Below are 19,767 nucleotides of genomic sequence, written 5' to 3'. Positions count from 1 at the left end.
AATTATAGTATTGATATGAAAATGCGATAGTGGCCCTTTATTTACTAGAAGACCCCATTTTAGAGAATATCATGGCATGGCACCCTACCGCATATGATAAGACCCCAGGTTAAGGCGAAGAGCAATACGTTGAAGTTGTATCGGATACGGTTTCATCACTTTGCACGAATACCAAATATTGTTGATCGTAAAAGTTATATTTAGTGTAGCTTTGTTTTCGGAAAATAGAGGCATTATTACACTTGCTTTTATGCTTCAGCATATGTGTTCTGAAGACAAAAGAACTGAAAGTAATTAGAACTCAAAGTATGATACTCGTAATTGACGGTGAAAAACAAATACCATTTCTCAAAAGAGGAAAATATATTTCATGTCTTTTGTCCATCAAGCTTCAAAGGCGATCTGCTAAAACAGATGTAACATTCAAAAAAGCTGTTTTTCCAGATTAACAAGACACCTAATGTGCTGCTAGATTACGATATGATAGGTAATTGCTAGATTGCGAAACGGTAGTTTCAAACGTTATGGCTGGCCATATTTACTGTTATGAAATATTTGGTATAGGCGGCAATGCGGTGTGAGCGGAACTAAGCAATCCGCTACTTAAATCATATTCACTGATACTTTAACGAAAATAAATTTGTCACTCCATAACTACTGTGCGCGAAGCGCAAAAAAAAATTCTGGGCTTTACTTGACTTTTATGAATATTAAATGTTGGTACTCCGTGAAAACAGCCCCGAAATTCCTCAGGCTATCTTCCGTATAGTCGGATTAAACTACTTCTACTTGACAAACTGAAAATAGCGAAAATTAAGTAAGTAGATGGCAAAATATTACGAAGTAGAAGTAGAAGTAGAGAAAATAAGATCTACTTGAGTAAGTACCAGAAGTAGAGGAAAACTACTTGGGTACTTCTAAAAAGTAGTACTTCGTTACTGACCACCTCTGATATATGCGTTGTCCAATTAGTTGGAGGTAACTAAATGCTCCTCGTTTTCATTCTATCCGAATATTCGACGTCATACAGAACCCTACAAGGTCATAGACAATAAGTGGAGCTGTAAATTGGCAGCTCAGAAATCAAAATTTAAACAGGGGCTGTCGTCAAATGACCATAGATATCGAAACAACATAAAAACCGATCAACAATAATAAAAAGCATTTCGTAAAAATTTTAGCTATTTGTGTCAGTGTATTTCTACCTGTCATGTATCAATTAATATTCAGTGATGAGCCAAAAACAGAAGAATAAAGTTTCTTCAAATAAATATAGGGCCACCGTGATGCTTTCAAAACGCGTAGAATTGGGATATGTGAGTTTTGTTTCAAATTCGGATCTTGGTAATATGCTTTAGCTTCATTGAATCGACTCAGTGCGTAAGTCTCGACATGGAAACTCACATTTCTGGTACATTTTATTCGCGGGTTACCTTTATAGACGAGCTTCCATGTATAGCAGAGGTGGTCCGGCCCGCGTCATGAGCGAGCCGCGTATTAAATATGTTTGATTTGAAGGAGTCACAACACAAAAATTCAATAGTACGAATTTATGACGTGACAAGGAAATGTAGACTATCGAGTGAAGTTTATTATTGTGTGTTGATACGGCACAGTATTAGAAACCATGCTGATATGACGTCCGAGCAGTACGGAGCAGTTCTTTCGAATGCTGATGAGACTTCAGGAAGATGTCAGCATGGTAATCACATTTTCGTGGTCAAACTCTGCAGTTATTGCTAGCCTTTACAATACAGATGGAAGACCCGTATTCACCATTGCTAGCCCGGAAATGATTGTGACATGCGCTGGTGTAATTACTTACCGCGTTCATTGTTGAACACAACGATTTATCAATGATTGATGGCCTGGCTTCCATTGTTGCGGGTAAAACTTGTATGTGAATTCGATTCGAGAGTTCAATTGCAAATTTTTGAGCCTGTAGTGTCACGTTCCCCAAAAGTGAACAATGTAAAAGTCCCGCGTAAACCACAAGAAAAGAAGCAACACAAAAACAATACGCCATAAAATGCATTAATTATAATCAGGTGGAACCTCTCTCTCAATATAGCGAAAAGCATGTGCATGTGCAATCATTAAATATCCGCCATCAAACGCTAAAAGAGCCGCATGCGGCTAGCGAGCCACGGTTTGCCCATCCCTGATATATAGCAATCGCAATAATCACGACAATATCTTGACGCAAAAGAGATGTTTCGAGTTTTGATAGAATACGGGCCCGCCAAAGTATTACCTGGCCAATCGGTAACGCAGTTTAGGAGACGAAATTTCCAATAACAGGGAATTTGCGTTTGCGAGAAAATAGTATCGCTTCGTCACGTGGCAGCGTAAGCAAACCATTGTGTCAAATTGCATCGACAATTTCCTTGCCAGACGGAATGAGAACCTTCGGGTGCGTATTAGGAAATTACATGAGCGGCATGAAACATAAAAGACAATAGCCACGCCAAATACCTCCGCCCCAAACACTATTCATTGTGAAACTAATCTCCAATATTCCGTTGGGAATTAGTTTCATTGCAGCATGACTGAAGTGGGGAAAATTATGCATTCAATTTGCTTTCTGTTGTGTCGACCAATTGCGGAAGCGAGCGATCACGACAGGAGAGCACGACAGCTTCATTTCCTTAATAATATAGGCTACGCTTGATGGATGTATGTGCACTAGGGCTCTTCAAAAATGACTTTTTTTCTAAAATCGTACTGGCTACCTAATAAAATTGTTCGGCTTCCTAATTTAGGCCTACACACAAAATTTGTTTCAATTCCAGCCAGTAACCGCTTTGCTACAGGAGAAGAAAGTTTCTATTTATTATATAAAAATAAATGATAAAAAATTTGAAAATTTTCTGTTCACCCCATGAAAGTGTTAGGCTGTCTATAGAAACGACGCTCACCAAATTTGGTTCAATTCCAACCAGTGGAAGCGGAGTTATTACCGTCGAAAAATTTGGATTTGAATAAAATAGTATTTACGGTGACCGATTTTTTGTTTATTTATTATAGTTGTGCTCACCGCAAATACTATTTTATTCAAATTTATTGAGGACGCAACTTGGTAAGAAATATTTCTCACCGGGATCGGCTATGCGATTCCAATATTCATTTGCGGTGGAACGATGACATATATACGTATCCTCGACTTCGAGTAGCAACCAATTCCCCGTGGGATAGTCATCCCGATAAGAGAGTAAGCGATTCCCACGTTGCACCAAAACGTCAAAAGTCCAGCGATTTGAATATAATTGATCATCGAAAACGGACTCGTTGCATATTCCTGATTAAGGAAATAATCAAATCCCCCAGTCTCTGCTCAACCGGCGTTTTCAAGTTTCAATAATCGTGTATGGAAGCTTTTCGCGCGCTTTCTAATTTCGTCTGGCAGGCATGCTTTTTGCTCGTTCAAATTTACCTGTAATAGATGTCATGGGTAAATTTATCCCATAGAGTAAGTTATGATACGGTTTTACGAGTTGCGAGTTACGAGTTTAGGAAATTATGTATGAGGCATCTGCGACAGAACTAGAGCTGAAGGACTAACTTGCAACAATGCAAAGTAATACTTCTGTGTTAAAGTTAGTATAATATAAAGATTCGGCGTGTTGGAATTATATCACTACCTTAGAGCAGTAGGTATAATTTCTAGTTATTGTCAATTTGAATTCAAATCAAGTCACGTCATTTCCATAGTCTCCAAATCATGTGTCACCAGTTGAGTTAAGCAGATTTTCTAGTTTCAACTCACTTTCTGAACAACAGATATTGTCATAATACACTCGCCGTGCGGATGTAGATGCATAAAGCTTATGCAGATATTGGTCGTACACCGCAATGACCGCATCAAACTTGTCAAAAGTGGCGTGATGTCATTTCCAAGCTACTATAACTTCACAAGTCATGGTTTATTATTTATTTGTTTTGTAAGTCGTTAAGAAAGCCTCTCACAGGATCAACTCCACCATGCTGGGTACTATTGGAGTAGAATTTGTTGTGAACGAAGATTATTGACCATGCAAGCAAATGATTGCACGAATATTACAGGTAAAGCCAACCTCGTATGAGTAGCTCACAGGGGCTACGAATAAAAGTTGTACGAATGTAGGATAATTTTTCGAACGTTTAAGCGTCGCTGTCAAGCAATGTGTAAGTAATTTGGAAACAATAGAAAAATTTCATTTTCAGAATGAAATATACCCACACAGGTAATCCAGTAACGGCTTGCATACATAACCCTGAAACATAAAAATCAACGGCTGATTTGGATTATGCCTTGTTCTTGCATGCTCAATGATAATCAGGTGAATTGTTTGGGTATTGGTTATGACTAGCACTGCCAATCCCAATGCCGATAGATCACCATCAGTATAGGCTATATACATTGTACATATGTATATCAGTTTGTCAATAACTGTTTTGATTAATTCGTGCATTCTAGATATGTGCAATTGTAGTCGGTGAATGTTTTTTCGAAGCAGGATATAAAAATAGCACGAAATCACTCGAAAATGGAGCACAACACAAAAGGCTGGAGACTTTGCATAACAATAACAATGGTAATATTATTAGTTGCTGGGTTGGCAACTAATATTGTATTCACATGGCAAGGTTAGTAGCAATATTATTTCTTGTCTGAACTCTTCTTGGCTAAAATATGCTCGCAGCTCTCCATGTGAAACTTACATATGTACTTTTGCTTTTAGTCTTCTTCCACGTCTACATAGTAGCTTTTAGGGCGAAGTTATTCCTAGTTATTTTTCTTTTAAGTAGGATAGATTTAGAGTATATCGTTGTATAGTCTTTATCTTCAAAATTCTGATCTTGGCAGGGCGAAAAACCTCTGAATCAAGGTAACTGAATTTGCCATCGAAAATTGCACAAATTTATAATGTCATTCGTTAGTTTGCGTTGGTCGCAAAAATGCAATTTGAAATTCGAGACGTAGAAATATCCGGTTAACCGATTGTTGAAATAACAATATTCCAATAAATTCTCTATTAGGCGTGCTACCCATGATAAGTGTTAGCGTACAATATTCGGATTAAATTCGATATGAATATATCATTCAATAGCATGGTAAACTTTAGTAAGCGACTTCTCCACCAAATCCACTTTTGATAGTTCCTACATAGGTACTTATTATGATGTGTTTTTCTATTTCCATTTCAAATAATTTTGTAATTTCTTGTGCGTCATTGCTTCAATTTGAGTTGACATTTACGTCCAACCTTTTACTTTTTCTCGAACACCAGCTCTCACCCCCTCGACCAGCTCTGCCTGTGATACGCGCGCTATGTTGCAAATAGCTGGCAATTTCCTGAAATGCTTCCACTAGATGCTTTTAGATTGAGTGTTAAATTATGTTCAGCCATTGCCAATTTGAAAGAAAGCATAGCTATGATGAATATCGACAATCAAAATTTAAGTCGGAAGATTGCAACCTTGGAAGAGCGGAATGTGGAACGTGAGTATATAAGCATCGTGCGAACCCCTGGAAGTTTCTTGTTAGTGCGAGACAAACGTGCTGAACACGAACTTATAACGCAAATATACCAATTTTTATGTCGATTGATAGACATCACATCTTCAATCACTTATCAGAACCCGCAAAAATCTTTACTAAATTCATTGGAATATCACCTCTCTAGTTCTACAAAATTGAGATTAACATTCCGTCCATGTGAATGTCCGTGTAAGATATTGTCCAGTAACAAAGCCGAACACAGAGCACACTTTGTGCAATTCGAAGATATCAGTCATAACTAGGGCGATTTTTTGACTTAAAAAATGGAGGATTTTGACCTATAAAATCAAAATTTTGACTTAAAAAAACTCAATTTTGACCAAATTTTGAACTCGTGTGTTCAAATTGAGTGTTTTCGCACATAATCGCCACTAGACTGCTCCGACTGTCCGACAAAATCGCCACACGACTTTCAGGCGTACCATTGCGTTTGACCCATTCTAAACTATTCCGAATGGCGTTCAATTCTGTCGAGAGGACGGATAAGTGACCGTCGAGGGTGTAGCGGTAACAGTCGTTGCTATTCTCAACGAAGAAACATGAACCACAGCCCGATGCGACTAATAACACTGCCCTGCACGATTCCATTCGCAAGTTCATGCACGTCCGATAGTGTGTTGCCAATGCGAACTTGAAACGTCCGATGTGCCATGAAGGAGTGTAACCAATGGAGAATATTACCTCCAAGACCAAGGCGTTGAAGCTTGAGAATGACTCCGTTTCTCCATATCATGTCGTATGCCATTTCTATATCTGAGAAAACTGCTATGGCATACCGCTTGGTCCAAATGGCTTTATATACATGGTCATGTAACGCGAGAATACAGTCGTTCGTGGACCTATGTCGACGAAACCCACTCTGATGGTGGTTCAACAAATTGTTTTTAGTGAGCCACCATTCTAAACGATTTGCAACCATCCGCTCCATTGTTTTACACATGTTGCTGATGAGTGAGATAGGACGATAAGAGGATGTCTTGGTTTCATCTTTACCTTGCTTAAGTATTGGCACAACAATTGAATGCTGCCACGATTCGGGACAAGAACCAACTGCCCAAATGTTATTGATGGCTGTTAGCATGACCAACTGACTTTCCTCGTCCAGGTGGTGCAGCATCTGATAGCAGATTCTGTCCGCTCCCGGAGAAGTGTTTTTGCGATTATTAATTGCACGTTTCATTTCTACCATATTGAATGGCGCGTTTACTCCGAGTGTTTGGGTATTATTTTCAACAGGGGGCAACGAAAGATTGGTTTCCATTAAAGTTCGCCGATGTACGAATTGGCAATCTAAATTATTGTTGCTCCTGATTTCAGCAAAACTATTTGCGAGAGCATTGGCCTTGTCCTTGCTGTCAGTCAGATGGTTGTCAAGATGATCGAGAACACGGATCTGGTTCCAGGATCTGCTGCAACCGTTAATCGACCGCACGACACGCCACACTTGGCACAACTTAGGGTGGGTTTCAAAAAGTTGTCTTAATTTAGACCTGGCTTAAGGCCAGTGATTGACTTGCTCAAGACGCCAGACGTCGGCGGTCTTAATTCGGTTTCAAATGTCAATTTGGCGCCGCGCTCGGCCAAGTCCGTTAGTTGCGAGTAATTACTGTCTACTTCGTCGCTGTAGCGAGTTCAACACGGAACCGAGGCCAGTTGTTATTGTTTTGAGTTGCTTGCTGATGTCGTATAGTATGGTAGCGATGCTGTGAAGGAATACGGAATTGCTTGAGTTGTTGAAATTTACGGACGGATGATCAGAACGGAACCCCGAGGAAGTATCTGGCAAATGATCAGCACGTTATCGCAAAGTATTCGAAGCAATAGTGCGGCTGTGATACCGATTTTTGAAGACACAACTGCCCAGCATTTTGGCATATTAATTGATGAAGATTATGCTCTTGGAGATGCTGAATATCCACTGAGGACTTATTACTCACGCCACTATTATGCCCAAGAACTTTGACCGAAAAAAGTCACTATTGTTTTCATGCATATCGTTACCCTCTGGCAGAGCGCAGTGATTTGTCTTGAAGAAAATATCTCGCTCATTGGCTATATTCAAGGAAGAACCTCAGAATATCGATATGACAATAGCCTGCTTCTGCCTTTACAATCATAGCAATGCTGACAAGGCAGATGGAGCTGAATTTGATGACATACTGCAACTGGAAGCGTTGACCGCACTCCCACAGTATCGACTCCTACAGAGAAATCTGCACGACAACGCATGATCTACAGATTTTTGCAATACATTAGATTACATTCCAAAACATACTCGTGCTTTATTTCTTGTGACACGTTAAAATGAGGTAAAATGTGCATTATGGCTTTAAGTAAGTTCAAGTTCATAAATTTGGACATAAGATAGCAAAGTTATTGCAAGGGGCTTGGAAAACTGGAGCAGGCGAACATGAACGGCTGAACAAAATTGAATGAAATGTACAAAAGACATGTTTTGACTCTAGATTCGGCTAGCGTCAAATTAATGTTGTTCAGCATCTTCTATAATTATTAACGTTGAGACCATGCTCAACTTGTTTCATTCTCTTCTGCTTTATCACTGATTTTCAAATCTTCGCTGCTTCATAGTTGACTTTGGGCCTGGACTTCGGTGAGCTGTTGGTAGAGATATAACTGATAAATTTCGAACGAATTTTTTAAATTTTATACTGTTGCTATCCATACAAAACTCAATAGTCTATTGTAATACATAGCATCAGCAAACTATACGAATGTTAATAGCAATAATAATGAGATAATAATTAATAGCAATAATAATGAGATAACAAACAGACAATTGATGGCCTAGTAATGAATGCAAACTTACCTTGATTTGGTTGGAAATGTTGCCCAAACAACTAGCAGATGCAGCTCCCAACTGCTACTCCATAAGTTGGCACATCAGATGGGTCAGCATCTATCACAAAACAACTTATCAAGCATGGTATAAATATGAATGGAAATGACATACTTACAGCCCAGTGTTGGTATCATGGTGCGAGGAACTGGATAAAGCTCGAGCAAAGTGCTTTCAGAAAAACCTTAATATAAAAGGAACTGGATATTGGTATGCGCATTCACACTCACATATACGGATAGATAGATAAATACCTGTTTGATGGCTTGGCACATCACTGCTCGTTTGATTTTCTCTGTGTTCCAAAAGAATGGTGCTATCATTTGTTTCACAGCCTGCAGCTCACTCTGGTGGCACATTGCACAGCTATATAATAATTTTTACATGGACTGATTATGCTACTATGTCGATACTATGACTGGGTAGCAAATCTGTGAAAATCAATGTTGAATTGACATATATCTCAAAACATTTGGATTACTGAAGCGTTAGCATGTACTGCACTTTGAATATTATTGGCATATATCACTTCACATCAATGGCCCCTTTAAGCTGCATACATGCGCAAATGCGCAGTGCTGACACGGTTTATGCACACAGAAAATCTGAAGTCATGACCCTTTTTCAGTCGTTACGCACTGTTTTCCGAGGGTCTGCGTAGTGAGTTCTTGAGTGTACGCACAGACTCGTCAAAAATTAGAGGGAACATTGCTTCACATCTATAGCAATTCACTAACAACTTCATGCAAAGTCATGTCATTTTTCTTTCTGAAACTTCTGGATCTTTATCCAGTATGCTGAAATTCGGTGCGCGTGCAGTGAACGGAATATCAATACAATGCTGGTTGAATAGACACATATTGATCAAAGTTCCATGTAGTCGGCACTATTCTAGAAAGTAGCAGTTAAACATATTTATGACAATGCTCATAGGGGTGGAGCGAAAATGGATATTGAGGGGAACCCTGCAATCAATCACAGTTGCGTGCAAGTGGTGTAACATTGATTAGGCTCAAGAAAATGAGTATGATACATATTTTCCATTTTCTGGTGATGCGTCGTGTGTTCACTTTTTGGCTATAACCACAGCATAGCCAAACTGTCAAAACGTCAACGTGCCTAAGTTAAAAGACGTAACCAGTCGAGAAAACTATAATGATGAGTTGACGTAGCATGTAGGCTATCAATAAAGGATCTGCCGCAACCTAAAATCTCATCTTGGGGCTTCTTCGATACATGCACTATATTAACTGATGTTCCCCATGACCACTGATCAGCATCATTACCCGTAGCGGATTCTTATCGCTGACCTTTCTTTGCCAAAATGGGCGGGATTCGCAAGTCCAACGCTAGGCACACCTTTACGCCTTACCCCAAATATCACTTCTCGTGTCTCGTAACCATAGTCATATCATATTAGTAACCGAATCGATTGGAGCCAGCGAACGCGGGTTATGGTGGTCATGGGGAACATTGCTTGATACTATATGGTGCGGTTATGGAAGAAGTGCTGATGTGTCCTGTGTGCCTCAGGGCTCTGGCTATCCATTTGAATTGAAATCCGTTCAGTATACGAAGACCCCTGCAGCATTCCACTGTAAATCCCACTATAACGGTATATGATACCAACTTGTCACGTTTGTGATATAAACATTGTTCCAAACTGCCTGACATCAATATAAAATGATCTAATCTGATTTGCCAAGCTATACATCAGAAGAACGGCCAGTATCCTTCAACAAACAGCACAACAGTTATCAGCACTGTTGACTTCAGCCTACCTCCTAGCTGGCTTGGATATCTGTCTTAACAAAGCGCACGCTGGAGGGGAAATCCCCTCAAGTCACAGTTTTGAAACCGACTTCAGCCTGAGGGGTGTAGCTTAAGCCCGACGACGGGCCTAAGTCGACTATTTGAAACCCACCCTTAGAATTGTGATCAAGAAAACTACAGAAGTTATCCCAGTAGGATTTTTCGGCTGAAAGTATGATCCTTCTAGCGTCTGCTCGTCTTTGTTTGAAGACTACGATATCTTCCATTCTGAATGATCGCTTCAATTTGCAGAAGGCATCCCGTTTCCGGCGAACAGCCCTGGAGCAACTCTCGTTCCACCATGGGACGGAACTCTTTCCTTTGATATGTTTTGTTAGGGGTATGCTTTCGGTCGCGGCTTTGATTATCGAGTTGCTGATTTTTTCTATAGTTATCTCGTCTAGATTTTTAAAGTATTGCGAACATAGCTTTTGAAAGACTTCCCAGTTGGCTTTCTTGAAAGACCAAGACCGGTTATGGAAATCATCCCCGTGACTGGATAACTGCAAGTCGTTCATAACAACAAAATGGTCGCTCCCCAATAGTTCGTCCGTCACCGAGGTCACAACCTTCGGGGCGATATCTCTGGATGCAATGCATAGGTCTAGAAGTGAAGTCCGTGTGGTACTCGATACGGAAATATCAATACGAGTTGGCGTTGGTGTATTGATAACAACCAAGTCATTATCGTCTATTATTGAGTGAAGATGACGACCATTCGTATTGATGGCGCCACTGCTCCATATTGGATGATGAGAATTGAAGTCACCCAACAGGATCGCTCTCGAGTTGCACTGCGCAAAGCATCGCTCGAAGAGAGCGTGTGAAATTGCTCGATTCGGTGGGATGTACACGTTCATTATTTTCGAATCGTGCAATTTGATAATCTGGGCCTCTATGGGATAAATGTTGTCTATGGGGACTTCGAAGAAAGACAGGTCTTGTCTGGCAAAGATACAGACACCACCTCCGTGCTGGTCGCGATCTTTTCTAATAAGTTTGTAATTCGCAATTCTGGGAGTGTACTTATCATTGCCCTGCAGGAAACGCACCTGATCGATGTCGGGCATTTTGTCAAGATTTTCCAAGCAATATTTCAATTCGTAGATTTTCCGATATATCCCACTACAGTTCCATTGCATGATTCTTATCGGCATTGTGTTCGGTTACTCGATACATTGGAGTCAGTAATAGATGAACTATTGTGAGTTGCCATGGCACTCGGGTTGGTAATAGAGGCAATAGATGGTGTCACCAAGGTGGAGCCATGTGGCTCAAACCGTTGCACGTCAGGAATGGAGATGACCGGTTCTACATTCGAAACTATGGTAGGCCTATTTGATGTAGTGGCTCTGTTGGCAGATAAGTCCATTGCTACTTAGTTATTTATTCTGAGAATCGGTACGGATATACCGAGGTTTTCTCCCGCGGACTTCGCGATGATCGATTCGATATCAACCGTCTTATTCTCCGCAAAAGATAGCAGGGTATTTTTGATCACTTCTGCAATGAAGGTGAAGAAGGATTCGGTTGGGATCGTTATGTTACCATTTGTTTGGGCAAGGCCTGCAGAGCTCTGTGATTTACTGTGCATGGGGATGGCGTTCGAATCCGCAACGGGCTTCGACGCTCGTTCTGTAGGTGCATGCGCCTCTGTGTTCAGACGTACAGAGCTTCCTGATCGTGTCTCAGCAACTACCACTTCTTTAGGGGCGGTTTTCTGTTCTTCCGATTTACGCGCGTCCCAATAATTTAACTTATCATTAGCATAATAGATTGAATTCGCGCCTCTTTCTTAAACCGGGAGCATCCCGCATATCCCGCAGAGTGGGCTAAGCCACAATTGACACAATGTAGTTCATTATTACAATTGTCGTATGTATGTCTGTTTCCACATTTCGTACATCTCTGCGCGCTCCTGCAATACTTGGCTTTATGCCCGAAACGGTTACAATTGAAACACCGAGTGGGTGGCGGATTTTAGCCTCTGGTCCGGAATCGAAGAAAACCTATTTGCACCACAGTTGGTAGAGTGGGAGACGCAAAACATAAGAGAACAGAGGTACTCTTCGTTGGACCTTTAACACCACGATACGGAAAGCGACGTACGAAAGTGACACGACAGTTTTCAAGAGCTTCAAGTATTTCCTGGTCGGATAGATCGATAGGAACATCCGATATGACGCCTCGACTTTCCACTGGTTTACTACGATATAGCTCTGCCTTTATTAAAATTTTAATTTCCCCCTCTCCAAGATCGGTGCACGCCAAGAGTTTTGTCACCTGGTTTGAGTTCGAACAAACGACACAAAGGTTTCCCGAGGGAAGGACCTTGATCTCCTTGTACGAACCGCCAATGACTCGCACTAAACTCCGATTGATAGTAATCGGGTCGTACCGTTGCAGAGGTTTAGCGATTTCTGAAATAACTACCGAGGTGTCATCCGGGCAGTGGCCAAACGATCCGCTACTCCTACCTTTTGATGCAGGACCTTCGGCTTCCTCACTAGCTGGGCGCTTATGCCCGCCAGATCCGCTCATCTTATAACGTCTATAGCAATGGACACACAGTATCGCTGTAATGCGAGACAAATGCCCCTGGAATTAATTACAAGGCTTTCTCCGGACTAATTCGCACACGTAATGATCGCGCTGAAGGCATCGCTACGACGTTCACCGAGAGAATGCCCTTACTAAGTAGCTTGCTAATAATATAAAACGAACGTTCAACAGCAGCAGTTGTTGGTTGAAAACACTGAAGTTATGCGTAAACTGCTGTTGACACAGAGTATTGCTTCATTCTGACAATGTTGTCTGTATCACAATTTTTCATCATCCGCTTCATCATATAGGCTTACCATATTTTGGAAATGTAAAAAGAGGACACTTTTTCAGAAATTTGCAAGATGCAAAACCGGAGTAGAATTCTCAAAAACCGGTGAATTTTTCCCACTTTGTGATCGATTGACTAAAAAAAAAAGAAAAAATGGTCATATTTTCGCCCAGAGCTAAAATCACCGTTTTTCACTCCGAAATATCCGCCGGAGCTTCACTTCTGTGCTAATTTGCGGCATATCACTTGCAATTTGCTCTAAATCTTACCTAAATTTTCAAAAAAGAGGACAAAATCTCAAAAAAGAGGACAAAAGGGCGTCCTCCGAGGACACTTTCAAAAAAGTCAAAAAAGAGGACAAATCCTCTTAAAAGAGGACGTATGGTAAGCCTAATTTATGAACCATGCAATGCCCAAGCAGTCTTGCTTAAGTTAGGATATTGCCGTACGTTGACCATAACATCATGTCAAACTATTTGTTTCATTTGACCGTTTATGATTCACAACGAACAGACAATGAGCCGTCAACAACGATAGGCATATAAATTAGGCTACGAGCTGTAAAATATCAGATTATAAGTTCACCGACAGTGCAGAATCTACGATGCAAACGAAATGCAGGAGTCGACAAATTTTTGACTTCGTAAAATTCTTCTACAATTTTTGACCTAACGCTACAATTTTGACAAAATATTGACTTATTTTGGTATGATAAAAAATCGACCGAGTCATACCTATGCGACAAAATGTCTTATCGCAAGATGTTCTAACAACTCGTTGGTAACATTCTAATGCAGTGGTTCCCAACCTTTTTCCACCCACGCACCATTTCGAAGTTTTATGCAATGCTCTCGTACCACCTACATAAGTTACGCCACAAAGAAATATCAAGTTAGAATGTGTGCGTCTCACGAATGAAATTATTTCTGGTACATTAGGGTGATTCCAACAAATTCTTACTGTACCGACAATCCTAATGGAACGTCAAGAGATGAAACATCATGCAAAAAAGTGCATGATCACTTATTTTGTGCACAAGTTTTTCAAAGACACCCCCTCCATCATCTACGCCTGTTAATCTGATCACCTGGGCTGAGAATGAATAAATATTTGACAGTAATATCTGAAACTACTGATATCATCGACGAAATTCATTCACGAAGTTGACAAAAAATCCCACCTGAACTAATAATTACCTTCGGTCGAGAGAAAAAAAAGAATCTACTAGCGTACCACCTGTATGCAGACTAGAAATATTGCGTACCATCGCGAATGGTCTGGTCAATTCTATATTATACTAGATATAGTTTTGTCAGGTTACACGGTGAATATTTGTAGATAAAGAACTATTCCGAAAATATATAATATATCTTCCACTCATCAAACGTTAATATCGATGGGAGCATTGAGCTGTATGCCTCATATCTAGCAGTGATCACAGTGGTTCATATAGTAATCATATATTAATCATGTTAACAACCACGATTGGGTGACATATTGAGTATAGTTCCTAAAAAGAGATTTATTTATGACGTCATAATGCTTCATCAATGTTTTGTATCCGATTTACCTTCAATTTGACTTCTTTCGAAACCGCCTCTGGAGCACATTTCAAACAGTTCTGCCCTGACATATACACAAAACTACCTACTTTAACCACGCCACGCCGTGCCTAAGCCACCATTTTCAGATTACGGACCGGACACTGTCGTCTCAACTCCCATCTTAGCAAAATTGGATGCTCCGATACCCCTGATTGTACCACATGCCATGTTGAAGAAACTGCATAGCACGTTATTATCAAGTGTGCAAAGTACGCTGACGAAAGATGCCAGTTTATAGCTGCCGTAATGGACCTGAGAGTAGCCTTCACCATGGAAAATATAATAACTATTGATTATATATTACCTTTGCTGTGGGAATTCCTTGCGAAGACAAGTAGACAGTACTAAATGTTTAGTTGACTGTATTTACTTATCGCAATATCGATTCGATTAGCAACTGTTATGTCGTGACGCAAAAGACCATAGTTGTTATATGCGTCACTAAAATTGCTTTTAAATATATTAATACCAATATTAATAATAATTTGACTTCTCCCATTTTACCATCGTGACACATGAACGGATATGAATTTGAAAGGAAATAAATTTTGAATATTATGGTACAGATTGCTAGAAATGTCTTTCACAAAACTGTTCTCATGATAAAATCTGCCACAGTTTATTTACCAAATTGAGCGTACGAGTTATCAAAGTTTTTATACAGATCACGAAAGTTAAACTAATATCCGAATAATCCTCAAAGTCATTTTTACTAGATAATGTCATTGAGACAAAATTGATTATATTCTATAAATTATTTTTCTAAAATTTTGATTTCTAGTCGGAATGTTTTCAGGCACTGCACTTCAGAAGAGTATGGCAGAGCTGGTGGATAATTCAGTTCAAAAAGGTAACATCCGTTCACTGGGTCATATGTTTTACCCTTGAAATTTACATGACATTGCCTCAATACAGGAGCAGACGATTTGGCGGAAAGATTGAAAAAGATGGAAACAAATTATACTGATGGTTAGAAACACATCGAAAGAAATTGTTTCTCTATATCACTTTGATTAGTATTGTCGCGAAGTTGACTTCAAGACTTTCAATGCACGCTAAAGCTACTTCATGTGAAGCAAAAACATAGGATGTCAGAGAAGTAGTCAAGTAATTATGTTAAAGCAGTAGATTGGTACGATCTCTAAATGACTTTTGTTGATAAACATCGGTGCAATTTATGAAGATTGCAAGACTCATCTCTTTGAAAAACGCAAAATAGCAATCGTCGTTAGAAGTAGGCCTATATATAATTGCAATGAAAACAAAAGCAATATAATAATAATAAATATTAATAATATCATATTATAACCATATTGGTTCTGTATTGTGCTGCTGTCATTGATACTTTTGTATTGAAAGTTATTTCAATTCATCAGCATTACTTATCACTTGACAAAATCGAAAACGTAAGTTTCGCAAAAGTAAAGTATCCTTAGAAGTGAAAGTATCCTGAAATCGTTTCCATAAAAGAAGTAGCATACGGGAGCTGAACTTAAATAAGTAGGTTACCCAAAAGTTTAGTTAATAGTGGAAATGCATCAACTAAGAGGAACATGTAGTTCTATGAAACATAATAACATGTCCAACTAGGTGTTCATCTTCACCGTTCTAACCTGCTTCGATACTGCGTAAGTCAACGACTAGATGTGCTGGGTTTGTAACGAAGATTGGGACTGGATATGATGTACAAAGATTCGAATGAAAAGACCATGTTTTATTGTTTTTCAGGAATGCAATTGTTGAATGAAACAATGGCAAGTTTGCAAAGAACTCATTTGAGTCGTAAGCACTAAATTCTATTTTTCATCAACAAATTATGTGTGAAAGATTTTGATAAAAACACGTATAGGTACTTGAATAACTGATTGGTGGTACAAAACTTGAACACGGCTTTTAACAGCAAATTCATATTTATTGACTCGAAGAATTTTTCGCGTGCCTCTTATCAAGAGCAAACGGCACAATAAAGGATACGGAACAGAGATGGATTCAAAACCAAATGGCGAATTGTGACGCAATAATAAAAATTTATAAATAACATGAATGAAAATTCAGCAATAGCAACAACGCGGCGTATATAGCAACAAGCAACTTGAAGAAGTAATGCCCGTGAGGAATAACATACAACTACAATGAGACAATGCAGCAAAACAGAAAAAAAATTTGTGCAGAAATATGGACGAACAGCTAAGCAACAACAACTAGTGTGCGATTTTAAGATTATACAAAAATTCTTTCTGGCGACAAAGGACCGGGTTGTTTAGTTTGATGAAAGTAGATTCCAAAGCTGTTAAATGAAATATGGTTCTACCCTTGGATAAAACTGAAAACAGATCGTCTGAATAGTTTGAGGCCAGAAAGAATTTTTGTATAATCTTAAAATCTCACACTAGTTGTTGTTGCTTAGCTGTTCGTCCATATTTCTGCACAATTTTTTTTTCTGTATTGCTGCATTGTCTCATTGTAGTTGTATGTTATTCCTCACGGGCATTACTTCTTCAAGTTGCTTGTTGCTATATACGCCGCGTTGTTGCTATGGTTGAATTTTCATTCATGTTATTTATAAATTTTTATTATTGCGTCACAATTCGCCATTTGGTTTTGAATCCATCTTTCTTCCGTATCCTTTATCGTGCCGGTTGCTCTTGATAAGAGGCACGCGAAAAGTTCTTCGAGTCAATAAATATGAATTTACTGTTAAAAGACGTATAGGTACCTTCAAAGCATGAGTAACTCGAGTAACTTGAGTAACATGAACTGGAAGTAGCTGTGGTGAGAGTCATGTGGTCATATTCCAACCCCGTGTAAGTACGTCTCAAAGCATTTAAATAGGATGCGTGTTATGAGCTTCGTGGAAAACAGTGTTGTGAGAGCTACCCCCACTCTTAATGTAAGAATATATCAGAAGCGTTAATCGGCTTACAAGTATCCGTGACCTGTAGCGGTTTTTGTTGGGCTTTACGGTTGCAGGATTGCGGTTGGCATGCATCTCTAAAAACAAATGAGTTCTTTCATTTGGTGAGTTTGATATGGAGCTACTATAATCTGATAGGTGTAGGTATAGAATAGGGTTACCATATTTCTGCGACCCAAATTCCGGACACTCTGAAGCGCCCACTGGTGGATTTAAAAATGAGTTATGAAGCCACACTAGCAAAGCTTTGCTCATAGACCAGAGGTGGTCACGTTCCGGTTCAGGAGTATGTGGCTGTGTGTTGTTTAAACGGGACCGAAAGCACGTGTTTTCAGCCCTTTCCCGCCCAAATAAACAATGATTTTGAGCCCACACTATGGTGTAAACGATGCAACTTCTGGGGAGGGGGGTGGGTGCTTGCTACATGAATCTAGTTTCTATATGCATCTGGTCGTTAAATTTTTTGAATGAATTCTGGTAATAATATTGGTTGTTCCATATATTACTATATGGATAGCCTACCACTCTCCGGTCACATGATCAGAGTTAGGGGTAGATCTGGTGGAGGAGGATGAGTTCGAAAATGCAGGGAGCGTAATTGTACATCGTTAAGTCATGTTCATGCCCTACCGATAAGATTGTGTATCAGCCTTATGCCGGTGCGCACCAAGGAGCTTTATAAACACGCCAGATCCAGTGGTTTCCAATCTTTTATGCTCGCGACTCCATCTCCAATTTGAAAATGTTCCGTGGCCCAGATCAAATTTTGACGAGCTGATTACTAAAAGAAGTCAGCACCTTTGCCCAGACTTACTCACGGGCTATTTTAGAAGCTGATTACGTTCAACATATTCGCAAACCCCAGAATAATAGCAAGCGACCCCCACGTTTGGAACCACTATCTTTGAATAAAGCATTTAAACGGCCTTAACGATCTCTGGGAATATATCGTTCTCCTATAATTGCGATTACAATTAAGCTTATTTCAGTAAATGAAGGTTGTTTTTATTTTTTTATGCAGTTTTTTGCGAGGGTGGCAATCTCCATATTAAAATCAATAAATGTGTTAGTAAATCGCGCGCAGCGCGAAGAAAAATATCATGCATCAGCATAAATAGTCACAACAATAATTATTTTACGTTGATTTACGAAAAAATTATGAGCCCACGTCAAGTATTCATAATTCCGGACATTTGGCATATTTTAGAAATTCCTCCCGGACGCTAGCTTGAACAGTGAAATTCCGGACATGTCCGGGAAATTCCGGACGTATGGCAACCCTAGTGTAGATGCGCTTGGGCATGTTAAGAGTGACCCAGGCTTCAACTATTGTTTCAAACCTTGGTGGAGCCCTATATTTTGAGAAGACTCACCTACAGCTGTGACATGTATTCTTGCTTTCAGTGCATTGGTCAATTAGAGTTCCACTCCACTATTTCGTATAAGAGTTAGTTCTGTGATTTGCTCGAGTATATAACTTCAACTCTCACTCTACACTCTGTTATTGTTTCGTAATCGGGTTTTCTTGTCGAATTATTATCGCTTCACTATAACAAGATGTCACTTCATTCAGAAACGGGAATAATTACCGATTTCGTGGCGACACTGGAAAAAGCTGATGAGGAAGGTAGGCTGAACATGATGATAAAAATAGATTTGTGATGTAATTACTTCACAATTCTCTTGATTTGGTCCTGTAGTCAGGATGAGGAGAGAGAATTGTGAAATCCTTTCATTTTTAGTACATGAATAATTATATGTACTTTATGTCGATGTTCATGGGTAACTAAATGTTAAATACTTTTGCATCCAAAATGACGGTATTTACGTATTTATTGTCCAAAAATATAGCGCAAAGTAAGTGTGAGGCGGAATTGAGGTACAGACGCGTCACGCCTCCATGAGATCGGCCAATTCACCTTAATCAACTCAGAATTTATGTCAACTGGTATTAGTCGAATGCCACTGCCGTGATTCCTGACATCCAAATATTACTGTTGTCAAAACAACAGCATACCCAGAAAATCACCAATATATTTGAACTCAGCTTTGTGACGTACTATGAAAGTGCAGAGAAAAAATAACTTGGTGAGGCACAGATTTATCTGATTAACTCATTTTTGGCTGACAATCAAAAATCGCAGTGCAGGGAAACAATGCGCTGCCGATTTTGCAAACCGACGATGTAGTATATGAATCGTGTAG

The 19,767-nt window shown here is 39.5% G+C and overlaps 1 protein-coding gene and 1 long non-coding RNA gene across 2 annotated transcripts in view; one reads left to right on the top strand and one right to left on the bottom strand.

Moving 5' to 3' along the window:
- The first annotated feature begins 4,440 nt into the window (after window positions 1–4,440).
- The window catches only part of LOC145436527 (uncharacterized), a 162,715-nt gene continuing 147,388 nt past the window's right edge, over window positions 4,441–19,767 (top strand). The window contains exons 1-6 of the mRNA XM_080313890.1: window positions 4,441–4,626; window positions 5,387–5,482; window positions 15,445–15,498; window positions 15,564–15,617; window positions 16,377–16,430; window positions 19,136–19,189. Coding sequence (XP_080170016.1) covers window positions 4,527–4,626; window positions 5,387–5,482; window positions 15,445–15,498; window positions 15,564–15,617; window positions 16,377–16,430; window positions 19,136–19,189 — 412 coding nt within the window. The 5' untranslated portion in view covers window positions 4,441–4,526. The remainder of the gene's footprint in view (window positions 4,627–5,386; window positions 5,483–15,444; window positions 15,499–15,563; window positions 15,618–16,376; window positions 16,431–19,135; window positions 19,190–19,767) is intronic.
- Window positions 7,595–9,017, bottom strand: LOC145436148 (uncharacterized). Its single transcript, XR_013914193.1, has 3 exons — window positions 8,518–9,017; window positions 8,370–8,459; window positions 7,595–8,158 (listed from the first exon to the last, which is right to left on the bottom strand). It is a non-coding gene; the product is annotated as an uncharacterized LOC145436148 (long non-coding RNA).

This window comes from Botryllus schlosseri, chromosome 3 (genome assembly GCF_051294905.1).
Source record: "Botryllus schlosseri isolate E-star chromosome 3, Bs_hap1, whole genome shotgun sequence".
Taxonomy (NCBI): Eukaryota; Metazoa; Chordata; class Ascidiacea; order Stolidobranchia; family Styelidae; genus Botryllus; species Botryllus schlosseri.
This window is presented reverse-complemented; position numbering and strand designations above follow the sequence as displayed.